General features: G+C 48.9%; 1 protein-coding gene across 7 annotated transcripts in view; it reads left to right on the top strand.

The window, feature by feature from the left end:
* Ankrd6 (ankyrin repeat domain 6) overlaps positions 1-23,099 on the top strand; it is a 131,056-nt gene that overhangs the window by 96,323 nt on the left and 11,634 nt on the right. For all 7 annotated transcript variants that reach the window (XM_005361948.3, XM_013351881.2, XM_013351880.2 and 4 more), the window contains exons 3-11: positions 6-104; positions 7,545-7,643; positions 9,423-9,521; positions 13,548-13,646; positions 14,903-15,001; positions 16,327-16,425; positions 17,344-17,421; positions 21,004-21,108; positions 22,940-23,071. In XM_005361948.3, the coding sequence (XP_005362005.1) occupies positions 6-104; positions 7,545-7,643; positions 9,423-9,521; positions 13,548-13,646; positions 14,903-15,001; positions 16,327-16,425; positions 17,344-17,421; positions 21,004-21,108; positions 22,940-23,071 (909 nt within the window). The remainder of the gene's footprint in view (positions 1-5; positions 105-7,544; positions 7,644-9,422; positions 9,522-13,547; positions 13,647-14,902; positions 15,002-16,326; positions 16,426-17,343; positions 17,422-21,003; positions 21,109-22,939; positions 23,072-23,099) is intronic.

Raw genomic sequence — 23,099 nt, 5'->3', positions numbered from 1 at the left:
AACAGCATGGCCGGACCCCCTTGCACCTTGCTGCCAATAAGGGCCATCTCTCTGTGGTCCAGATTCTGCTGAAGGCTGGCTGTGACCTCGACCTGCAGGATGATGTAAGTAGAAGCATCATTCCCTCCAGAGAAGGGTTGGCAGAGGAACTCTTCTGCAGTCACGGCCCTCGGTGCAGATGCTGGCGGTGTGAGCAGGGTGGGTACTAGATGCTTGCCAGAAGTTTCGTTTGTGTGTCTTTTGTCTCTCACCTGGCCCCTGTTCTTGGGGCCCATTCTCAGCAATGAAGGAGCTCGCAGGAGGCTCTTGGGTTGTGGTTCTTTTTGCCCCATTAGCATCTGAATGAAGAGTCTGAGGGCATTGGCCTAGGTCCTGTTTTAGGACAGAGGACTCTCTCTTGCAGTGAGTGTGGGAAAGACCCATTGGATGTGTGCCAAATTTACTGCTGAAGAAAAGGTAAGGCTTAACACCCATCCTCCTCCTTTGTCTTAACTTCTCTTAGTGTACATATAGCTTGAAGTTCCATCCCAACTAAAAGGGGGGGAAAGGGACTTATGCAAGATCAAGGCCTCTTGAAAGAGTTTGCTGGTGGTTCTGTGCTCTTACTGAGGGAGTCCGACTCCCGTCACTCACTGAGATGTCCATCCAAGTTGTTGAAGGAGGAATCCCACTGGCTCCTTCCGCATCGACTATCCAGCCTGAGTCTGTGAGCTTTGGCCAAGTAGGACTGTGCAGCACAGAGCTTGTTCTTTTGGGTCCTTGGAGAAGGTGGCGTCTCTGAGGAGGGATGGAGTAAATTGCCCTCCAGTGAGTTTTCAGGAAGAAACAGTATGGAAATGTGCTTGGGAATGATTTTCAGAAACTGTTAACTCCTTTTTTTTTTCCTTTTTTTAAAAATTATTTTATTTGGGGTATTTTGCTTGCTTGGTGCCTGCACAGACTAGAAATAGGGCATCGATCCAGAACTGGAGTTATAGGTGGTTGTGAACATCATATGGGTGCTGGGAATCAAATTCAGGTCCTTTGAAAGAGCAGCAATTACTCTTAATCATTGAGCCAGCTCTTCAGTGCCGCCCCCCCCCCCCAAGATGTCCCAGAGTTCTAAGACATAAAAGTCCTGTGTGTAAGCAGCGTCTCACAGAGTCTAGCCTTGTCATAACTTCTTCCAATATCATTACCTAGAATATTCCTTGCAAATCCACACAAATTTTAGTAGCCTAAAATTTGACAAACACATTCACAGATGACTTGGTTATATAGCAACTTTGAGATTAGCCTTGGATACATGAGACTCTGTCTGTATAGGCTAGCCTTGGATACATGAGTCCTGTCTGTATAGGCTAGCCTTGCATACATGAGACCCTGTACTGGCTAGCCTTGGATAAATGAGATCTGTCTATATAGGCAGGTGGACAGGCAGGCACACAAACTGATTTTATGCATGGCCAGCAGAGGGTTATCAGCATCTCATACAAATCTCTGGTTTTATCTGAAGCCTATGGGATCGCCAAGGGTGTTATTCTCAAAAATGCAGACTTAGCTCTCATCTGTTGATTATCACCTTGGTCATGACACTGTATTTTTCTACACTATAACCAATATAACATTCCTGACCCTTAACATATAACATATCGTCTCCTTAGAGGACAGGAGGAAAATAAAGGGAGATGGGCAAAATAAATAGTCAGAGGGAAGGTGGGATCTCGAGCTGCTAGCACAACAATGTTGGGATATTCTAGCCTTCTCTTTGATTATTAAGGTTCTTGCTTGCCATCGTGGCAAGGTCACAAAGTCAGGCCTGCCAACCCATCCCAACCAAACACCCTCACTCAGGTCTGAGGCTCGCTGTGGTCTCATGCAGCAGACACCATGCTGAGGTTTCAGATATGGAAGGAAGCAGAGAAGACAAGAATTCTCACAGCGCACGAAGGAAAGCCAGCCCTGCGTTTGGGTAAAGCACCTCCCTCATCGAGTCATTGGGTCTTTTCCCTCATTTGCTGCTCTACACAGACAACACATACCTTCCTTCTTCATAGAACCACAGATAGAAAGAATACTGGAGAAGGCGGAACTGTTGCCATCCTCAGCTCTTACCTGTGTGCGTCCCACGCCTATTGACAATCGTCTTTGAGCTATCCATAAAAACGTATGAAATCACTTTATTAGCATTAAAGAAGAACTTAACTATAAAATCACTTTATTAGCATTAAAGAAGAACTTAACTATGGGAGAGTCGCATTAGCTGTTCCCTATCTGGGAGATGGGTAGAAACAGAATATTGACGTTATGAAGATTCAATTCTAACTTCATATTCTACAGATACTGTTGTTTCTGGCATGGGAATATCTGAGAATTAGAGGAAGAATGACCTCCAGTGGCCTGGAGTGGGATTATTATGAGTTTCAACCTGCAGCTCCCAAAGCAGTATCTGTCTCGCTTCCCGCTAATCCTATCAACGCTCAGTGGAGCTCAAATGCCATCCTGATTGGTCAATGAGTAATCACGTGACTCCCACCCCAGAAATAGTCCAGGACCCTGTGGCCACAGTAAAGAGCATGAAGGAAGACAAAAATAAGAGAACGCAGAGAAGAAAGGCTAGGAAGAACCCTAGAAGATCTGAAAGAGAAGAGGTCAGCACCCCTCTTCGCGTGCCTACCTGGTGTAGGGCTTGCTTACCACCTGTTTGCTTGCGGCCCTGGGGTCTTCCTCTTAAAGTGGGTGTGTCCCGCCCATGAATGACTGGGACTTCTTCCAGGAGCTGGGCTTTGGAACACCCAAGGCTTTTCACTACAAGGGAGATGGAAATACAAGTATTTCAGTCAAAGATTTAGACCTTAAGTCCCAACGCTCTTGAGTGAGAAACACTGATGGCTCAGGAATACTGAGTGCTGTTTGCAGACAAGTCAGCGTGTCAGATCGGAATGCCAACTGCAGTGTTGCTGCTGCATCTAGTGTCTTCCTTTGCTTCCTTTCAGTTACCCATTCAACAGACGCCGTCAAGCTGCACTCTTAAACTTGCATAGTAAGGCAGTCCCCACCTCACAGAGACACCGGCTCCTTTTGGAGACCAGTGCTGACGTTACCTGGCTTCCAAAGCTGGAAGCAACTTACTGTGAAGGAAAAGGCGCCTCGACAGTTTGAATTAGCTAGCTATCCTAGGCGAGGCTCATCAATATAACAAGAGAATTACATGGCCTGACTCCTGGCATGTAGTTAGGGGTCAGTAAATACAGAGTGAATATTGAGAAAATGTGTTGAGAGAGCTAGGCTTTCTTCTGTATTTTCTTTCAGTTTAAGAATTTTCTGGTTGATTCAGGTCATAGTCAAGCAGGGTTATGTCAGAATTTGCTGCGTGGGTCTGCTAATAGGTCAAGCATATCATTTGCATTATGTTTTAAAGAGGACATGTGGCTAGTAATATATTTGTAATATAATAATAATAATAATATATACTATGATAGTAGTTTTAATTTTGTAGGAGCCAAAAATTGATTCTCAAGTAACTGAGCGTGCTTCAACCAAGGGTCTGGATTTAACTGTGCTGTGTGTTCTGGAGAGAAAGTCATTCCACGGATGGCTGGAGGCAGCTCTTTGTCCCTGCGTTTTGTCTTTCTCAGAACCTCTCACGCCCATCTTGGTCACCTAAGATGGCTGACTTATAAGAGTTGGAGGACGCGTCCTCTGGAACGGATCTGGCCACAGTTTGTCCTGCCATGGAGAGCAGGGCCAAGTGCCACAGCACAATAGTAATAGATACGAGAAGCAAGGAGCCGAGCTCCCAGGGGGAAAAATAAAGCCGGAAGGGGACTTGCCTGCAGACAGGGCTACAACTGAACGGGCCAGCCAAGCTTGGGGTAGCTTGGCTTCTCGCTGCAGCTGAACACAAGTGTCAGATCTCCTTGAATCTTGACAATCCACTTGAAAAATCTTCTGTCAAGAGCCAATCCAGGAGTTAGGTGCAGCTGCTTGTATCAAGTTAGAGTCTTGCAAAGAAGAGTTGTCTCAGAGGAAGCAAATATGTTCTAAGGCTGATCAAAGACATGCTAATCAAAGCTCAAAGCTCCACGCTATCCCAAAGCTGCATCAGCTCTTGATTTCATGAGCAGCTGGTGGAACAGGTGAAATGTTTGGCCTGAACCAAGCCCTTTGTGTGATCATTTAACAAGACTTATCAGTTTAGGGCATGGTGCTTGTACGTCGTGCAGAATACAGAATACAAGTCTCTTCTAAAAAGGTTGCTCCGAATGATCCAAGGAATGGCCGGCAGAATGCCTGTCGTTTGTGAGATGGTCAAAGGGCCTCTCCTATTGGGAGCCTCACTCAGGACTGCACTCATGGTTCTTGTCGAGAGCAATCTTTCTCATAATCATTTCGGGAAAACCCATGACTGATCTGATAGGGAAATAAGGTTTCCTAGAAACGCTAATGGAATTGTTTGGAGCTGAGACTCGGGCACGATCCCATCTGACTTGTTTGAGCATTGAGCGCTCGTTCACCTGGAAAGACCTTCTCAGACGCCTGGCTCAGCCCATCTCTGCAGTCACTTACCGGGAGTCCAGATCTAGCTTGTGATGTGGTCAAGGACAAGGTCAAGGAAAGAGTTGTTGACAGCCATACCAATCACACTGCAGTCATGGGAGTGGGGCTGGATGTCCTCACCCCAGCTCCGTGCAAGTCTCTTAGATCATCAAGTCAACTGTGGGAAAAGCTTGCTGAATAGGAAGCCTTTTCCTGTTGTCTTTTTATGGTTTAAGCTTGTGATTGGTGGTAGTTTTGTCTGATAGATGAAGTTATATGTGTTAAATATAAAAAATGTTGCCAAGTACTTTGACCAATTCTGAGTCTATGCGGTCACCAGTGGCCATCACCAGCACTATTCTATAGGCAAAAACAGCATTATTAGAAGGCAATTTGAAAGACATATCTTGTTTATGCAAACAACAGATAGAGTTTTCCCACTGAGGGTCGATGACCTCCCTAGCTGCAGGTTCCTGACAGTTTATGCTACAGGCTGGGAATGCCTTCCTGTGGAAAATCTAGTCAGCAAGCAAGTGGTTACCTCCCCGCCCCCCTTAGTTAGTTTTCCATTGTTTCAGTAACACACCACAACCAAGGCCACTCACAAAGAAAGTGTTTAATTGGGCTTATGGTTTCAGAGGGTTAGAGGCCACTATGGGATGGTGGCAGGAACAGTCGAGAGCTTACATCTTGATCCTCACTGGAACACACCAGGAATAGTTCAAGTGTTCCGAAACCTTCAAAGCCACCCCCAGTGATACACCTCATCTGGTAAGGTCACTCGACTGTTTCCAGACAGTTCTACCAACTGAGGACCAAGTCTACAAACATATGAACCTATGGGGATGCATCTCATTTAAACCACTGCACCCCCAACACCACACCTGCCACTGTCACACCAATGGGCTTATCTTGCCTTGCTGGGTGGTGTTCTTACATGCTGGGTCTAGGCTGAGTAGGGTTATTAATGACAACTCTCCACTACCAACTCGAATGTATTAAAAAAAAAAAGGAAGAAACTAAAAATTACTTTATGTGATTTAAAATTTTCTAAAAAGTATGTTATGTGCACGAGTATTTTGCCTACATGCAAATATAAGCTCTCCATGCATGCCTGGCGCCCATGGAGGTCAGAAGAGGACATCAGATCCTCTGGAACTGGAGGTTCAGATGGTTGTGAGCTGTCTGAGTGCTGGGAACTGAACCTGGGTTCTTGAGCCATCTCTCCAGCCCTCTCCTCTGTGAATTTTTTTTTTTTTCGAGACAGGGTTTCTCTGTGGTTTTGGAGCCTGTCCTGGAACTAGCTCTGTAGACCAGGCTGGTCTCGAACTCACAGAGATCCGCCTGCCTCTGCCTCCCGAGTGCTGGGATTAAAGGCGTGCGCCACCACCGCCCGGCTCCTCTGTGAATTTTTAAAGAGAGGTTATTTTGTTTTGTTTTGGAAGTAGCCTAGACTGGCTTTAACCTCACGATCCACCTGCCTTTGCTCTCTCAATCTTGGGATTACAGGTGTGTGCCAGTGTACCCAGCCACATGTGTGTTTTGGCGTGGGTTTTCTACTGTGAAAACACACAAGCGTGTGCACACACACACTCGCAGTAACATGGAACACATCCTCTGAGCCATCTTTCAATCTAGTTCCTGAGTTAATCCCTGCACACCAGTCACTGCAGTCTGTTTCCAGAACTTCCCTCTTGGATTGCATGTCCTTCGTGTGTCTCTTTGAGGCCAATCTTAGTGAGGTCGGTGTGTTTCATCCAGACCACCCCAGTTAGTGGTGCACCCTCCTGAAGTTGCTCTTTGTATCTGTCTTCCACAGTCTCCCCTGCCTCTCTTGGTCTGGGGTCCAGGGGAGTTCTGGAGTATGTCCCTAGTCCCTCTGTGTCTATCTGGAAATTTTGCTAATGGAAATCTAACCAGCTGAATCATAGAATCCAGTTTATATAATTTTATTTTATGTGCATTGGTGTGAAGGTGTCAGATCCCCTGCAACTGGATCTTCAGACAGTTGTGAGCTGCCATGTGGGTGCTGGGAATTGAACCTGGGTCCTGTGGAAGAGCAGTCAGTGCTCTTAACCACTGAGCCATCTCTCCAGCCTCCTAGGCCTACCTTTTCCTGTGAGGGTCCTGAGGCTCAGCGAGCTGATGGATCTATACCTGAGCTGTACATAAACCCGTTCTCCTGACCCCCTGGCCCTCTGCGCACCATTTCCACCTGAAAACATCCACATTGTCCACCCATCTCCCCTTTCATGCCCGGCTCTCAGGCTTGATTGGATTTGATTCCTGAGCTGTGCTCCTAGAAGGCAGAGCTCAGAGCCTTCCCGTTAGCGCTCCCCCCCTTCTCACCTCTGGAGTGTTTATGCAGCCTCTCTGCCACAGGTAGGGCAAGAGTCAAGTTCTCTTTCGGTGCCTGAAGGAGAAACCTGTCCACCCCAGGAATCTGGTTGCCGAGAAGGGGTTAGAATGTGACATAAATCATCAAGGGGCCTCTCAGAAGTATGCGGCAAGAGGCCGCAGTCCTGGAGGCCTCCCCCACCCCCTCATCGCTCTCGGCTAGTGCAAATCAGTGAACAAATTACACACCTGTCATCAAAGCATGAGGTCCCGAAACTGCCACAGCTGGAGAGTGATTCCTCTGTAATCCGGGCCTGAGGACCTAGTGGGGCATGGGATTGCAGGAGCTGCTGGTCGAAGTGTATGACGTCCACAGCCTGGCTCCCAGGCACGACTCCGTTAGGTCGTTGGAAGGAGCCTGGCTCTCCTTGGCAGGTAGATCTGAGGCCGGCAGTCATCCTTGCTATTGACAGAAGATCCCTTCCGGTTTATGAACCAAACTGCTCTGCCCGCGTGCATTCTCTACTAATGGGACCCCATTAGCCTTGCCTGTGGTGACCAAGCTCTTCTGCAAATAACCAGTCTCCTCCGTGAGGGGACAGGAGACAGCCTGGTGTCTGGCTTAAGGAAGGAGCCAGAAGGTGGCCGATAAAGAAACCTGTTATTCTTCTCTCTGTGTTACTTTGCAGGGGGACCAGACAGCCTTGCACCGGGCCGCTGTGGTGGGAAACGTTGAGATCATCACAACGCTTATCCGGGAGGGATGTGCCCTGGACAGACAGGACAAGGTGAGGGGGGTGGTAAGGGCTGCAGGACCCTGGGGAGCTAGGGAGCCAGCTTGATTCACCACGTTGTGCTTCTCCCGCCTTGCGATGAGAGAGGTCGACCTAGGTTTCTCTGAAAGAGGGGTTTGTTTACACGCCCTTCCCTCTGTTGTGAGGCCCTGTGCTGACAACTTAGTCCAGGTCAGTGTAGAAGTCAGGACCTATGAAGGTCCACGGAAGGTGGGGGAAAGGCCCCCTGAGAAGCTCTGTTTCTTAGATGCACAAGCAAGTTAAATGTTTTAGCTCTGAAGAAAGAGAGTGAACCGAACAATTTCTTTCTTCCAAGAATCTCAGCACGTATGCCAGTGTTTTTAAATTGTCAAATCTTAAAATGTGTGATTTTTGTATTTAAGTGCAGTACAGACTCTGCGTCCTCCTCCCTTACACACACACACACACACACACACACACACACACACACACAGCTTTTCTTTTTTTTTTGAGGTTTCAATATTTTATTCAAGTTTTATTTTAAGTGATGTTAATTACAGCATTTGAAGGGGAGGAGCTAATTCCACACAAAATGGAAGACTCTCTAATGTACCCATTAATCTGCTAAAAAAAGAGTGGTGTGGCTTTAACAGGTCACTTTAGATCCCTAGTGTTGTCATGGTGACCACAATCACCTGCCCAGCTTAAAGAGAAAAGGAAAAAACCATGCCACAACACAAGGAAGAATGAAGTCCTAAATGACGGCTCCATCGGCCCACTCTCTCCACCCTAAAATGGCACAAAGAAATAGCTAACCAGAAGAGTGCTTTTCTTTAAAGTGCCATGCGTGCGCAGACAGTAAAGGCGGCACCAGGTTCCTCCGCACATCCAGCGGCTCCGGGTCAGAGTCCTTCCCGGTCTCCCTGTCACTTGCTCCTGCTCCTATAATGGTCCCAGCCGGGACTTGTGGCCCCTGCCCTGCCCAGCCTTGTCTCTGGAACCCTGGCTCGCCTCTCGTGGGTGCCAGGTGCATTAGGTTTAGCTCTTTGGGGCCCATCTCTAGATGGACAGAACTGGAGAATGTGGTCCTGCCCGAGCAGGCCCACGTGTGAGTTCCTACCTGCCCGTCTTTCAGCCCCTCTATCAGAAGCAAATGGGAGCCAACTTATTAGTTTGTATTTAAAAGCCATGTATCTAGAAATCTTGCTTAGCTTTTTACAATCACTGTTTCTTCGATTTTTTGGTCATTTAGAATCCTGGGGGTTTTATGCTAACTAGAGACTACTGAATTTTGTTTTGTTTTGTTTTTTTCCGAGACAGGGTGTCTCTGTGTAGTGCTGGCTGTCCTGGAACTCACTCTGTTGACCAGGCTGACCTTGAACTCACAGAGATCCATCTGCCTCTGCTTCCCAAGTGCTGGGATTAAAGTATGTGCCCAGCGAAACCATTAAATTTTGATAAAGAGATAGGTATGGTGTTACATGCCTTTTTTTTTTTTTTAATTTTTAGTTTTTGGAGATAGGGTTTCTCTGTGTAACCTTGACTGTCCTGGAACTTGCTCTGTAAAACAGACTGGTCTTGAACTCACAGAGATCAGCCTGTCTCTGCCTCCGGAGTGCTGGGATTAAAGGCATATGCCCCAGCCACCCACTTACTTTATTTTATTTTGGATTTTAGCACTCAGATCTTTTTATGTGCTCCATGGTTCTGATGGGTCCTATTGAGGAAGACCCTGTAGCCATCGTAATACATTGTTTTAGCAAGAAGAGCCAGACCATGGGTAATGTGCTATCTTCCAATGTGTTTACTCAGGATGGAAACACAGCCCTCCATGAAACCGCCTGGCATGGGTTCAGCCAGTCAGCCAAGCTGCTTGTTAAAGCGGGAGCCAACGTGCTTGCCAGGAACAAGGTGAGGCCCAGCAGCTGACCTCCTCCTTCACAGGTGAGGAGGGTTGTGGGAATCTTTGTCCCGGGTTGTCTCCTGCCCGTGAGAAGCGCCAGGCAGAGCTCACTGGGGCATGGAGAACCCCGCAGGGCAGATTCACCTAGGAGGCTCACTGCAGAGGTAGGAGGGCTGTGCTCCAGGCAGGGTAAGCATGCCACAGTGCTGCTGAAACCCCCGCTGGTGTGAGAGACACCCCCCCCCCCCCCCCACTGCTGGGAAACTGTCCTCATCATTTGACCCTGTTACAAAGAATAGCAACAGAGAGTTGGCATGAAAAATGTCGGCAGAGAACCAAAATGCTGGCAGTCAGTAGAGGCAGGTAGGGTAAGTTGGCTGGGGAAATGGAAGTGGAGCAGCTGCTTTGGGGAGGCAAGCTGTACTACAAAAGTGGTTCTGTAGGATAGCGTGTCAGCTCAGGGGTAGAACACTTGGCTCTGGTTCACAAGGTCCCCAGGTCAATCCCTGGCATCACCTAAAAGGAAAAGAAGTTCTTACCTATTTGTAGGGTGGCTACCATCCCAGGTTTTGGTTGGTAAAGCAACAAAGTGTGATAGGAAAGTTTTGTCCTTAAGTATACCTGTGATAGCAATAAGTAAAGCGGTAGAAGATGCAGGAGAGGAACCTAACATTATTCACTCAGAGCAAACACAATATAATAGAAGTCTCAGTTTCAATGATAACGTAAGGAGCCATGAAGGAACACAACAGAGGAGTACATGATCACACATACATGCTTCCGTGCTAATGTCAGTTTACCCTTTGTAAAAAACCGAGCCTGGAAAGATAGCACCAACATATTAACAGTGGCTGTCTACTTGAATTTAGACTTACTCATTTTTAGTGTCGTTTTTGCTTTGGTCTCTTTCTCAAGCTTTCTAAACTGAACTGGTTATCTCATCAACCACTAGGAGAAGAGACATGTGTTATGTTAAAAGCAAAAGAAGTACTGTCAGTACTCTGAGAATATCCGCAGTAGTGTTGAGAAGGGGTTGCCTTTTCTTTCCTTGGACGGCCAGGATGGATCTGAGGCCAGTGCGTAAGGAGCCTGGGGAATTTCCCACAATGCACTTGCTTGGCTGATGGCCTCACATAGAGAAGTGGAGTACTGAGTCTGTGCCTGGGGAGGAACAGCCTGAGAACCATGCTCAGCATCAGACAGATATGCGCGTGCGCTCACAACACACACACACACACACACACACACACACACACACACACACACACGAGTATGGCACAGTAGAACCAGAAACCAAGATCCTGCACAGACACCATCACACAAGGTCTTCAATAACAAGTTAGGCACAAGATCGAATACTAACCAGCCAATCAGAAATAGGCTCCATCAACATCTGACTTCTCTGGGCCTCTCCTGCTATAGTGCCTTAAATGAGAACTGGAGAAACTCTACTGAGCTAAGCAGGGGAGGTAGGAATATGGGGTCCCAGAGAACCTGCTACAGCTCTTTTGAAATCCCTTGGCCCTCACTCCTCTTTCCAGCCCTTTCTGGCGTATGGTGAAGCAGGATACTCTAGCGCTCATACAGGCAGAGGCGGATTCATTGCCCCACCTCTCCCATTGTGGTGTGTGTCTCCTCTCTGATCTCTTCTTTGTTCTGCACCTTCCTTTCTCTTTCCCTGCTCATCATGATTGTCCCTGGACTGTTCCAGAAGCCTCACAGTGGAGTAAACAGCTTGAGTTTGCTGCCTTTCCACCCTGCTGTTCTGCTGGCCAGAACCCTCTCAGTGCCCAGTCTGCTCTGCTCTGGGGTCTCCCTGGCACATGCCCGCTACACTTCACCGTGTCTCAAGAGGCGTCCTGGTGCCTCCATTTTAGGTGCAGCTCTTCCTTGCCTCTGCCTACAGCCATCTAACCCGGGCCTTCCCTGACCCCACTGGGCTGTTCTGCAGCTCTGCTTGGGCAGCTTTGTGGTCACATTGCTTGTGGTTCCTTCATGGACTGACACCTGCGGGATCCTGCAGGCTGCATAACCAGCAATGCTTCCCTAATGTCCTCTCAGGTGGGGCTGTTCCATTCTTCAAGATAGTGCATAGTCTGCTTGGCTTTTTATACCAACTGAGAAGTCGGTTGTCTTGGTTGTGAAGAGGTTAACTTTGAGCTGGGAGCTCGTAGAGCTCCTAGAGTCTTTGATTTAGACACAAGTTTTGTTTGGGACACCTTCAGGGTCATAAAGCACCCCAGGTCTGTCTGCTGCAGCATGTTGTCTCCTTTTCAGGTAGGGCTCCCGGAGTACTATGGAAAGCCACAGTTCTTTCTTAGGATAAAGTGGAGAAAGCTGCAGAAATACCCATAGGGTCATTCATGTCATCCCAACGAGAGATGTTTCCATTCTGCAGACAGCTTCTGAGGGGTCATCTTGAAAGTGCTTCTTATTTAGCAAAAACAGCATCATGTTGGAGAGTCAGGACCCGTCATTTTGGGTGCTGATCATGCATCTACTGGAGGCCACATTTTTAATGGCAGGCTTGGAGGTGGGGTTGAAATAAGTCTACTTTTTAGGAATGAATCGTGTCCCATGCATTCAGACAAGCGTATGTGGTTGTGAAATTGCCAGCACCAACACAGAATGTTCTGTCACTTCCAGAAACTTCTTTTGTACCCTTCGGTGGCAGTCCGCTAGTCAACCCCTCCAAGCCTCTAACAACCTCTCCTCTGTGTCGCCTTTTCAAAAATAAGCCGTGTTTCCATAAATGGTTGTTAACACATGCTAGTCCTTTCTATTGCTGAGTGGGACGGTACTATGTGGATGTATGTTGTCCATCCATACCTATACAGTGCTTGCTCTCTCTCTCTCTCTCTCTTGATTCATTTTATTTTATGTGTATGGATGTTTGCCTGCATGTATGTACACATGCATGCCTGGTACCTGCAGAGGCCAGAAGAGGGCATCAGATCCTCTGGAATTGACTAGAGTTACCGATGGTTATGAGCTGTCTGTGGGTGCTGGGAATTGAACCTGGGTCCTCTGGAAGGGCAGCAAGTGCTCTTAGTTTCTGAGCCATCTCTCCAAGACAATGTTTACTTTTCTTGAACCAAGCAATTTCCCACAGAACTGATATTTCCTGGTCACAAAGGACCCTTTAGTATGCTGAATTTCTAGGGCCATTGGGTTTCTTTTATTTCACTCATTTTTTCAGCACGTATTGACCACCACCGTAAAGTCAGCAGGTCAGAGATCAAGTCTTTAGCCACAAGTAGATGCCTTGCTGTGGAGAGCTAAGTCCATGGTTCTCAGCCTGGAAATTAAAACCTCAATAAGCAAATAAATAAAAAATAAAGGTCACCTCTAAGCCAGGCTTGATTCTCAGAGAGATTCTCAGAATACGAGACATTGACTGCTAGGTCGGGCTTCGCCCTCAGGCTGAGGAAATGAGTCCAGAACAGGGCCACAGTCCTGCACCCAGGCTGGCCTCGAACTCGCAGAGATCCGCCTGTTTCTGCCTCCCGAGTGCTGGGATTAAAGGTGTGCGCCATCACCGCCCGGCTCAAGTGTTTATCTTTAAAAAATACTGAAGAACAGACATCTCAATACAGGCCTACAAGACAAAGTTAGCTACCATCCCACCCCACTTCCTGGAAGTGCCCAACCCCAGCTACTGTCCATGCTGCCCAGGGCCTGAGGAAGGGGACTCAAGCTCCATTTCTGGTCAAGAAGTCAACATAAGCATGTGACGTGCTTTTCTGAATGACTCTAACCCGTGAGGGGCAGAGACAGGACTCAGAGCCAAAGTTTAGGGACAGAGCTGACTCTACAGCCTGTTTGGACTCTACCTTCATGGTTCTTACATCTGAAACACCAGCTGAGGTCTGTCACAATGCAGAACTGTGACAATGGCTGGCTTCTCCTGGAGGAAGAATCTCTGTATGCACGGCAGGTCTGTGCTGCTAATGCATCCCCCCTTCTCTCCTCTCTTGAAGGCAGGGAGCCCGGTATGCTACTAACTTGCCCCTCTTCTTTCTCCTCTCTCCCAGGCAGGGAACACGGCTCTGCACCTGGCCTGCCAGAACAGCCGTTCCCAGAGCACACGCGTCCTCCTGCTGGGCGGCTCCCGGGCTGACCTCAAAAATAACGTGAGTGAATGCACCAGCTTCTGTGTTGTGTTGCCTTGGAAACGAACCCCCAAAGCAGAGTCAGTGTTGATATCTAGGAACTAAAGCGGCAGAGTGTTTGGGGCCTAATCTCCAAATTAATTTTTTGCTGATTTTCTCAGGGGTCATTTAAGGGAAAATGCTGCTTTCTCCACTTGTGCCTTGAGTTTACTTTCTCTCTTTTTTATTTTTTTATTTTTGCCATATGTCTGTCAGACTCTGATAGCTGGTCCATCAGTGATTTTCAACCTGTGGGTCATGACCCCCTTAGCAAACCTCTCCCTCCAAATATATTTATACTACACTTCTTAACAGCAGCAAAATTACAGTTATGAAATAGCAACGAAATAATTTAATGGCTGGCTGGGGGTCACCACAACATGAGGAACTGTATTAAAGGGTCAAAGCACTGAGAAGGTTGAGGACCACTGATTTACGTGTTTTAAGAACGTCTACCAACGTAGAGCACTGTAGAGCTACTGTCTGAGATGGTACCAGGCAGGGCTGTCCTGGGGCCCTCTTCTGGGGGCAGCTGTTGACCACTGCAGTGTTCTTCCCTCGAGCAGGCAGGGTAGTGGCTGTAGAAGGATGTGTCACTCAAAGGGCTTGAGAGCATCCTACTTCCTGTGTTTTCTGAGGAGAGTCTGTGGCGTAAGCTTTTCTCAGAAATACTAATATCTCCCTGCTTGGGGCAGACTTATATAATATAGTTCTAGAATTCCTTATGCTAAGTGGCTGCGATCTAGACAGACAGGAAACCCCAGCAGGAGCCCGTCAAGCGTCGTGATGGTCTGTCTCTGTGTTGTCACAGGCAGTGGAGTCTGGCTTTGCCCACTAAGAAGGATTCTTAGAGTCTTCTGATTCCTCAGCTCCCTAGGCTGCATTGCTCCAGAGAGGATGTTAGCATCCTTCCTGCTGAGATAGATCTCATTCCAAAGCAACATTGTTGTCTTAACTTGATTTATTCCAGACACTGTGTTGTAGGGGAGGCCGGGGTCCGTGGAGCCTGTCACCCACATTAGCTTCTCCAAAGTGCTCATGGGGAGCAGGTGTCTAGTTTTATATACACAAAAGCAAAGCCAAGCAAAGGTTCTTGGGGTTGGAGCAGCTATGTTAAAGGGGCGGCTTGTCGTTCAGACTAACACTTCCTACAGCATGGGCAGTTGTCTGACAGCTCTTAAGTGCTGACCTTTCTTGTTGTTAGGTTTCTGTGCTGAGACTTTGGTTTCCACCCACAGGCAGGAGACACCTGTTTGCACGTGGCTGCGCGGTACAATCACTTGTCCATCGTTAAACTCCTTCTCAGTGCTTTCTGCTCTGTTCATGAGAAGAACCAGGTCAGTACCCGTACCCTCTTCACAGTGACCTGTGAATGATCTTGGGAGAGCTTGCCACGCTTTTGCTTATACTGTGATTTCATCGAGAACTACAAAACGGAGCGTGCTATAGGAAAGGAGCAAGGGCTATAGGTGTCTCGTGAATTCTGCTGTTTCATTTCCCGCACTGTTACTTCTGGGTGAACTGCTGGGTCTCTTGCTTCGTTTGCCTTAGTGTGAGGGACTGGGTGCATAAACCTGGGATTAAAATTGGGTTGTGGGGCAGATTAAACATGCCCTACAACAGTGACTTCAACCTGCCTATGAGAGCCATCAGGGACATGAAGATGCCACCCAAAGAGCCAAACTCTCTGTGGTTCAAGTTCAGTGGAATACTTTTGTAAATCTCTCTCCTGAAGGTGTGCCATTGAGAATCATTAACTCATCAAAAGCCTCTCCCCAATAGCTTCCAGGTCAGAGGCCACCCACCTTTCCGTCCCCACCCACCAGTCTTAGCAGCGTGTGACAGCGGGGAACAATCCTCCCATCTCAAGCCCACCCTCAGAAATCCCCACACCAAACCCATGCTGTACCCAAGTGAAATCAAGTCTAGGAGTGTGATTCGAGCATCGATACTTCTTCAGGCGGGGAGTCACTTCCCCAACACACAGGACTAGTGATGGGGGTGAAATCTACCCAAAGATGGCTGAATTTCACGCTGCTGTGGCAGGGAGGGATGAGTCTCACGTCTGTGTTTGTCTGTCACTCCCTATGGAAATGACAGCCCACCTTTGGGAGCTGGCTTCGTTTCAGGACCGATCATCCGGGAACACTTTGTATAAAGAGAATATGAAAACTTATAGGCTGGAAGGGAAAGTGGAGAAAGCAGTCAGCCTTAACCAAACTAGGCCTTTGTGTCCCCACCTAAGCCTGCAGATGAACTGTCCCAGCTCCCTGGTCCAGGCTGAAGGCCAGGCACAAGCCTTCTCTCAGCTTCTCCTCAGGCCCAACTCAGAAGCCAGGCACTAACTCCCTGGGCTAATACACAGGGTCCAGATGGTCTCAGCACCTCAGCCTGCCTCCTAGGGGCTTGGAAGTCCTCCGTTCTCAGCAACCCAACTGGTCTTCTTCACCCCTACATACGTGACCCTGGTCTGTAGCTTCTGGACTGCATGTTATGAATGAACATGTTAACTGTTCAGCTTTGTCCCCTCAAGGCTTTCGCAGTGAGCTTCACATTTGCAGGGCAAATTCTGCTTGGCTTTGGAGAGTGTCCTAGGCAGAGATGCACAGCTAGCCTGGGACCAATAGGCGTATTTAGCAAACTCTCTTCTGGTTGCTTGCAGGCTGGAGACACAGCCCTCCATGTGGCTGCTGCCCTAAATCACAAGAAGGTGGTTAAAATCCTGCTGGAAGCTGGCGCTGACACGACCATTGTAAACAATGTAAGTTGAACGGCAGCTGTGAGTTTCAGAGACTCACAGCCCTGCGCCTGCCTGCCCCCCACCAGGATTCAGTGAGCTTCACCCTCTTGGGTCCTCATCTGGATTGGGCCAGCTCTGAGCAGCCCCAGGGGTTAACTCTTAGACCCTGGGCTGGCGTGAGCACAGCCTGGCAAGAAGAGAGTTCTGAAGGGTTCTCAACAAGCCTGCATGCGGGCCTCAAGATGGCCTCCTGGCCAGCTGTAAACCCATCTCGGGATTCTGCTTCTTTCTCTCGAGGGCTCTGCCCGCCCTCCCTCCCTCCCTCCCTCCCTCCCTCCTTCCCTCCTTCTCCTCTTCATCCCTTCTGTCCGCTCTTCCTTTCTTCCTTTTCTCAGTATGCTTGATCATTTCTATAAGTCCCATAGCCGGTACCCTTCTTCTTCCAAGAGGTCTGGGGCACTGAAGCTGACTTTCTTTATCTCTGTGTCTAGTTCACCCTGCCCCCACCCCACCCCCTTCCTCCATTATATCTCTGAGCCTGCCTGGTGCCATAGTTACCTTGTCCCTGGTGACCAGGACACACACACTCTCCTTCCCTTTGGAACCCCACTGACGTCCTTTCCTGACGTTTAATCTTACAGACTACATCAAGTCTGTAGCTCGGTGCTGAGACTGCTCCTACCGGAGACTTCGTGCCTAGAGGTGGATTTCCTGATCCTTTGTGTTGCTCAACAGAAATGCCCACCTCGGTCTTCCTCGTGTTTACGTCCCTCTTTGTCCCACCATCTGAGGCTAAGAGGTTTTAATGAGCCTTGCTGATGAGCTCCGCTGAGGCACTGAGGCTCAGGAGGAGTGGCCTTCTGCCTGAGTGTGCTGCAGAGTGGAACTGCCTGCTCCTGGGGTCCCTTTGTCACCTGCTTTCCCTGTGTCTTTCCTCAGGCAGGCCAGACCCCGCTGGAGACTGCCCGCCACCACAATAATCCTGAAGTTGCTCTGTTGCTCACCAAGGCTCCCCAGGTAGGACTTAAAGCATCTTTCTGACCCTGTGGGGCTACACAGTTGCCAGGATTCCTCTGGCTGTGTTCTGTTGAAGCCAGGTGAAAATAAATAAGAGTTGCTGGCTAAGAAGGGAGGCAGTGCAGAGTATAGATGTCTGTGTGGCGCCAAGTCCAGCTCTTTATCCAGCGTGCCATTCTCTCGCTGAGGTGTGAGCTTGCTATCACGAACTTCTGGGGCCCTACCCTGTCCATTCTGCTTCATGCCAGAGCTAAGACAGGACGATGTTCTGTGGCGTTTGCCATTGCTCATTCTAGTGGAAGCAATCAATTCCTTAGTGTTGGGAAAGCAGGCTCTTCCAGAGCAAGGCTTGGGGGCGCTGATTTGTCCATCGTATCAAGGCTCAGAGACTTGGAAAGAATCTTCTGAGAACCATGCTGCCAGTATCCGAGCCCAGTGTGTCACATGACCCTCTGAGAACCATGTTGCTAGTACAATGGCCCAGTGTGTCACATGACCTTCAGAGTACCATGCCACTGAGTACCCAGGCCCAGCGTGTCACATGACCCTCGTTTCACTTAGTTTTAAAGACGTGCTCATATGGCTGGCAGCAGTTTCTACATTGCTGACAATTCTTCTCTTGTAAGAGGGACCAGCCTTGTGCACAGGGAGCGGGTGCTGCTCAGTGGTATCTGATGTGGGCATCGGGTGTGAGAAGCTGCTAGAAGCTTACTGCACACTGTAGGGAGCCTGTGAAGTCCTGAGTGAATGTATGCTGCTGACATGAGAGTGGCCATGCCAAGGACCCCGATGCCTCCTACCCATGGGAGCCAGAGTCTTCCCCAGGTGATGTTGGGGGATGGGAAAACCAATGAGCCCTCAAGGCTGAGAATGGAGGGCTCCAAAGCCTTCTGGTCTATAAGTGAATGTTGAAAGAGTGTGCAAAACCTCTGCACCATAACTTTTCCCCCATAGATGCTTACAATCCGAAGACTGCTCCCATAGAGACTGCTCACATTCAGATTAGCTAAACCTTCCTGTTCAGTTGTATACCATAAACCCAGCCCCCTTGTATATAATGATCCCATGCCCCTGTTCATCTGTATATAATAAACATGCTGGACTTCGAAGGTGCAGCAGCCACCACATCAGAGGGAGCACAGCCAAGCTGATCTGAGCTTTGCTGTGTCTGTGTGTCCACGTGGTGTGGGAGGGCCTTCTGTCTGTGTATATAATATAGCCAGGCTGGAAAGGATATATAGCCGGGCGATGGTGGCGCACGCCTTTAATCCCAACACTCGGGAGGCAGAGGCAGGCGGATCTCTGTGAGTTCAAGACCAGCCTGGTCTACAGAGCTAGTCCTAGGACAGGCTCCAAAGACACAGAGAAACCCTGTCTCAAAAAAGGATATATAGAGAGAGTAGGCAGAGTCAGAAGCCAGAGACAGATACACCGAAACTTTGCCAGTAGGCCACGGCCTCGTGGTGATGCACAGACTAGTGGAGATGGGTCAGTTTAGGATGTAAGGGCTAGCTAAAAATATGCTTAATCTATTGGCCAAACAGTATTGCAAATAGTATAATTTCTGAGTGATTATTTCATGGCCTGGGCAGCTGGGGACGAACAAGCGGCCTCTGCCTACATCCACGTGTGTTCTTCATTCCCTTGTCCCTAGTCAGGGTTCCAGGACCCCGTTTCATGCAGGGATGTGGCACCCCACCTCACTCCAGCTTTGTGAAACAGAAAAATGCTGGTTTGTCACAGTCAGGAAGTAGAGAGTGTCATAGAAGTGTCCAGAGGCAGCAGTTCTGTCTGTCGTTTCAGCATTCAGCAGTTTGATCCCCACACAGCCCTGTTTATCCCCAGTCATACACACAGGCCAGCAGGTCTTGTGGGTTGCAGAATTCACCAGGCCCATAGAGTGCCGTGTGTTCAGTCCACCTGTCGGTTGTCTGCCAGAGCTGGAGGATCTTCACCTTCGCTAGTCCCCTGAACTGGTCTCCGTTGCATTCCTGTCTGAGAGATGGTTTGGGAGTGAGAGCACTGGCTGCTCTTGTCAGGACCCAGGCTCAATCCCCAGCTCCCATGTTACAACCACCTGCAACTCCAGTTCCAAGGGTCCAGTGCCCTCTTCTGGCTCCTGTGGGAACTGCATGCATGTGATGCTCATCTGTAATAAAATACATTCTTTGCATATTGTAGTTTCACACACAACCTGCTTTGTCTGTCAAGAAAAATCTGTTTGTTGAAGCCCTTAGTTAAGTATGGCTTTTGGTGGCCGCAGCAACACTAAGAAGAGGCCGTTTCCCAAGGCCTCTGGACCAGTGTTCACAGAGTCCTGTGATCTGGAGAACACCGCCGATGTTCTGTTTGACCCCCGCTACTCTGAGACAGGCTGCATGCAGGCTGTACAGTCCTCTGCAGCTATTGGCATGGTCAGTGTTGGGACGTTTGCTTGCTGCTGCTGCTGCTTGGGTCAGGTGACCTTGTGTCTCTTGTCTGTTTGCAAATGTGAAGAATTTCAGGCTTGGGGTCAGCTGGGCCTTGACATAAGATTCCACACCAGGGAGCAATCACCACTCTGTGAGACTCGCCGACGAGTCTGAACTCTCTGGGGCAATGGCTCTGAGACTTTTAATATCCATTTATTTATTTATTTTTATTGTTTTGTTTTTCAAAACAGGGTTTCTCTGTGTAGCTTTGGAGCCTGTCCTGGAACTCACTCTGAAGACCAGGCTGGCCTCAAACTCACAGAGATCCCCCTGTCTCTGCCCCCTAGGTGCTGGAATTAAAGGAGTGTGCCCACCACCACCTGGCAACTGTTATGTTCTTAAATACTGTGTGCCAGAGGCTGAAGGATCTTGGTGCCTCAGATCTGGGCTTGCTGGCTAAACACACTCTGCCAGCTAAACATCTTAGTGGCTAAGGACAGGCAGTGACAGCAAGTCCAGCCATCTCCTGTTCCCGGCTGATCCCGGCAGCTCCCCGTGTGATGAGAAGGAGCCCCTAGTAGCCAAAATCATGTGCTAAAACTCCTTGTCTGGTTGATACTGGGTCCCCAACATCTATTGTCCTGTGCCTTTGTTGGCTCCTTCTGCTTTATTGCCTTGTTAGGGGCAGGTACCAGTCCTCCCTGGGGAACCACGGTTAGTCCGACGGCCTCCAGATATACCTCAGTGATGCCAAAATTAAACTTACAGGGTTTTTTCATACACCTTGATCAAGGAAACTAGAGGGTGAAAAATGACACTGCCTGGAGCAGGGCTGTCGTCACATGACCTGCCATTGCTTTCCTAGTTGTAAGTGACATTCTCTGTTAGGCCAGGCACACCTATCTGGCCACACCAGCCCAGCACATAAATGTTTTTATTATCATCATAGAAGCCTCTTGTGATCAGACACAATATACTTCCCATTTCTGGGTCCCTTTTGTGCTCAACACAAGACTAAAGGGGCATAGGCAGTCCAGAGTTTTCCGTTATCACTAGTGTTTCCCACCATGCTGTGGGTTCTGCTAGGTCCATGTGCCACGCCCAGGGCACTCTGACACGTGTTGGTGCTGTGCCCCCTTCTCCCCTACAACGGTGGTGTTTTCTCTTTTAGATCTTGCGCTTTAGTCGTGGGCGAAGCCTGAGGAAAAGGAGAGAGAGGCTCAAGGAAGAGAGGAGGGCCCAGTCTGTGCCCCGAGATGAGGTGGCACAGAGCAAGGTATGAGGGATCCTCCCACAGACCTCAGGTATCGCTGCTGCCCTCCTTGGCCTGTCCTTTCCACTGGGTTCAGGCTGCTGCCCCTTCCCCCTGTCCCTGTAGTTCCAGATCCTGTATCTTTGTGTGTGTGTGTGTGTGTGTGTGTGTGTGAGAGAGAGAGAGAGAGAGAGAGAGAGAGAGAGAGAGAGAGAGCAGCCTTATCTTCCCTGTGTGCCCTGTGTGCCCGTGGCCTTTATTGCATGGTGGCACAGCCGTACTGTACCCTGAATTGTGCAGAGCTTCAGTTCTGCAGCTGTGGTGCCCCCCCCCCCCGTCCCCTGGGGCCTGGTTAGTAATGCAGATTCCCAGGGCTCAGCTTGGACCTGTTGGCACAGGAGCTCTGGGTCAGGGCAGCCAGGTCTGTTTGAACAAGTTTTCTAGGTGATTCTGAGACCCACTAGGCTGCTTCTTCAGTTTCTAAAGAGAGAATGTGATGTGGGAGTGTCATCTATCTGTTGCTTTCATTGGTTAATTAATAAAGAAACTGCTTGGCCTTTGATAGGCCAGCCCTTAGGTGGGTGGAGTAGACAGAACAGAATTCTGGGAGAAAGAAAGCCGAGTCAGGCAGTCGCCATGATTCTCCTCTCTGAGGCAGACGCAGGTTAAGAATCTCCCTGGTAAGCCACCAGCTCGTGGTGCTACACAGATTATTAGAAATGGGTTAATTAAGATGTGAGAATTAGCCAATAAGAGGCTAGAACTAATGGGCCGAGCAGTGTTTAAAAGAATCAGTTTCTGTGTAGTTATTTTGGGTAAAGATAGCGTGCAGGATCTGGGCAGCGGGAAGCAGCCCGGCCCGCAGTTCCGACTACAGAGTGGCACCCAAACGTGTAACAAAGTCCACGTAAAACCTGAGAGAGCTTAATTTTAAACAGAGAAAAAACAGAGTTTAACGCAGATTTTTGCTGTTTGTTGGTGGCATGCTGTAGAGAGATTTCCTGATTCAGCAACAGCAGCAGAAAAAAAGCTGCATCATTTTAAAACGTGGCTTCCTGGGGCTGTTCCGCCAGTGCAAACTCTGGCTTTAAAGCATTTCAATGGCTTTTATGGGACTGGATGTTTGTGTTCCCGCTCGGAAGGAGAGTGCTCTGAGACCTTGCCGATGGCTCAATGCTCCCCACCTGAGGTGATTCTGAGACCCACTAGGCTGCTTCTTCAGATTCTAAAGAGAGAATGGAGTTAAGACAACTCTCCTGGCTTCTGTGTGTCAGAAAAGGGTGACATGGGGCAAACCACGGTTGCCTAATAGATAGAATACAAGCTTGCTGGACTTGGAGATTTACCCTTCAGTGGGTGCCGTTGTGCAGTGAGATATTTGATATCCTTTGTAAGTTCCTTTTTGGGGGAAAGAGGTCTCACTGTGTAGTCCTGGCTGATCTGGATGGAGCTTGCTAGCTAAACTGACCTTGAACTCCCAGAGATCTGATCCACCTGCCTCTGCTGAGATTAAAGACCTGTGTGAGGTACCTGGGTCTTTGAGAGTTCCTGGCAGGGACTATGTTACAGAGACCTTTTTGGACACATAAGATGTTATTACTAAGCTGGGCATGGTGCCACACACCTTTGATCTAAGCACCACAGTAAGCACCCAAGAGCATACTTCATTTCATCCCGATAAAAGCCCAGCCAGCCAGAAGCTGTTGCTGAGCCTGCCCACCAGGCAGAAAGGCCTGTCACTGCCTGATGTCCCTGTGGGTCCGTGATTGGGTGGGATCTTGTAAGCACAAGTTTACCCTGCTGGGTCAAAGGCCAAAGGCTCAAGTGGAACAATCTGGGGGCTTTTCTTTTGTAGGGAAGTGTCTCAGCAGGAGACACCCCCAGCAGTGAGCAAGCTGTCCCCCAAAAAGAGGAAGCTAAAAGAGATTGCCCATCTGCTTCCCAGGAGCCCAGAAAGGAGGAAAGGAGGAGAAAGTCAAGGCCGGAGGTCAGGAGCAAGCAAGGGGGCGGGGGTG

This window comes from Microtus ochrogaster, linkage group LG5 (assembly GCF_000317375.1).
Source record: "Microtus ochrogaster isolate Prairie Vole_2 linkage group LG5, MicOch1.0, whole genome shotgun sequence".
In the NCBI taxonomy this organism is placed as follows: Eukaryota; Metazoa; Chordata; class Mammalia; order Rodentia; family Cricetidae; genus Microtus; species Microtus ochrogaster.
The sequence above is the reverse complement of the archived record's forward strand: the minus strand, read 5'-3'. Positions and strand labels throughout refer to the sequence as shown.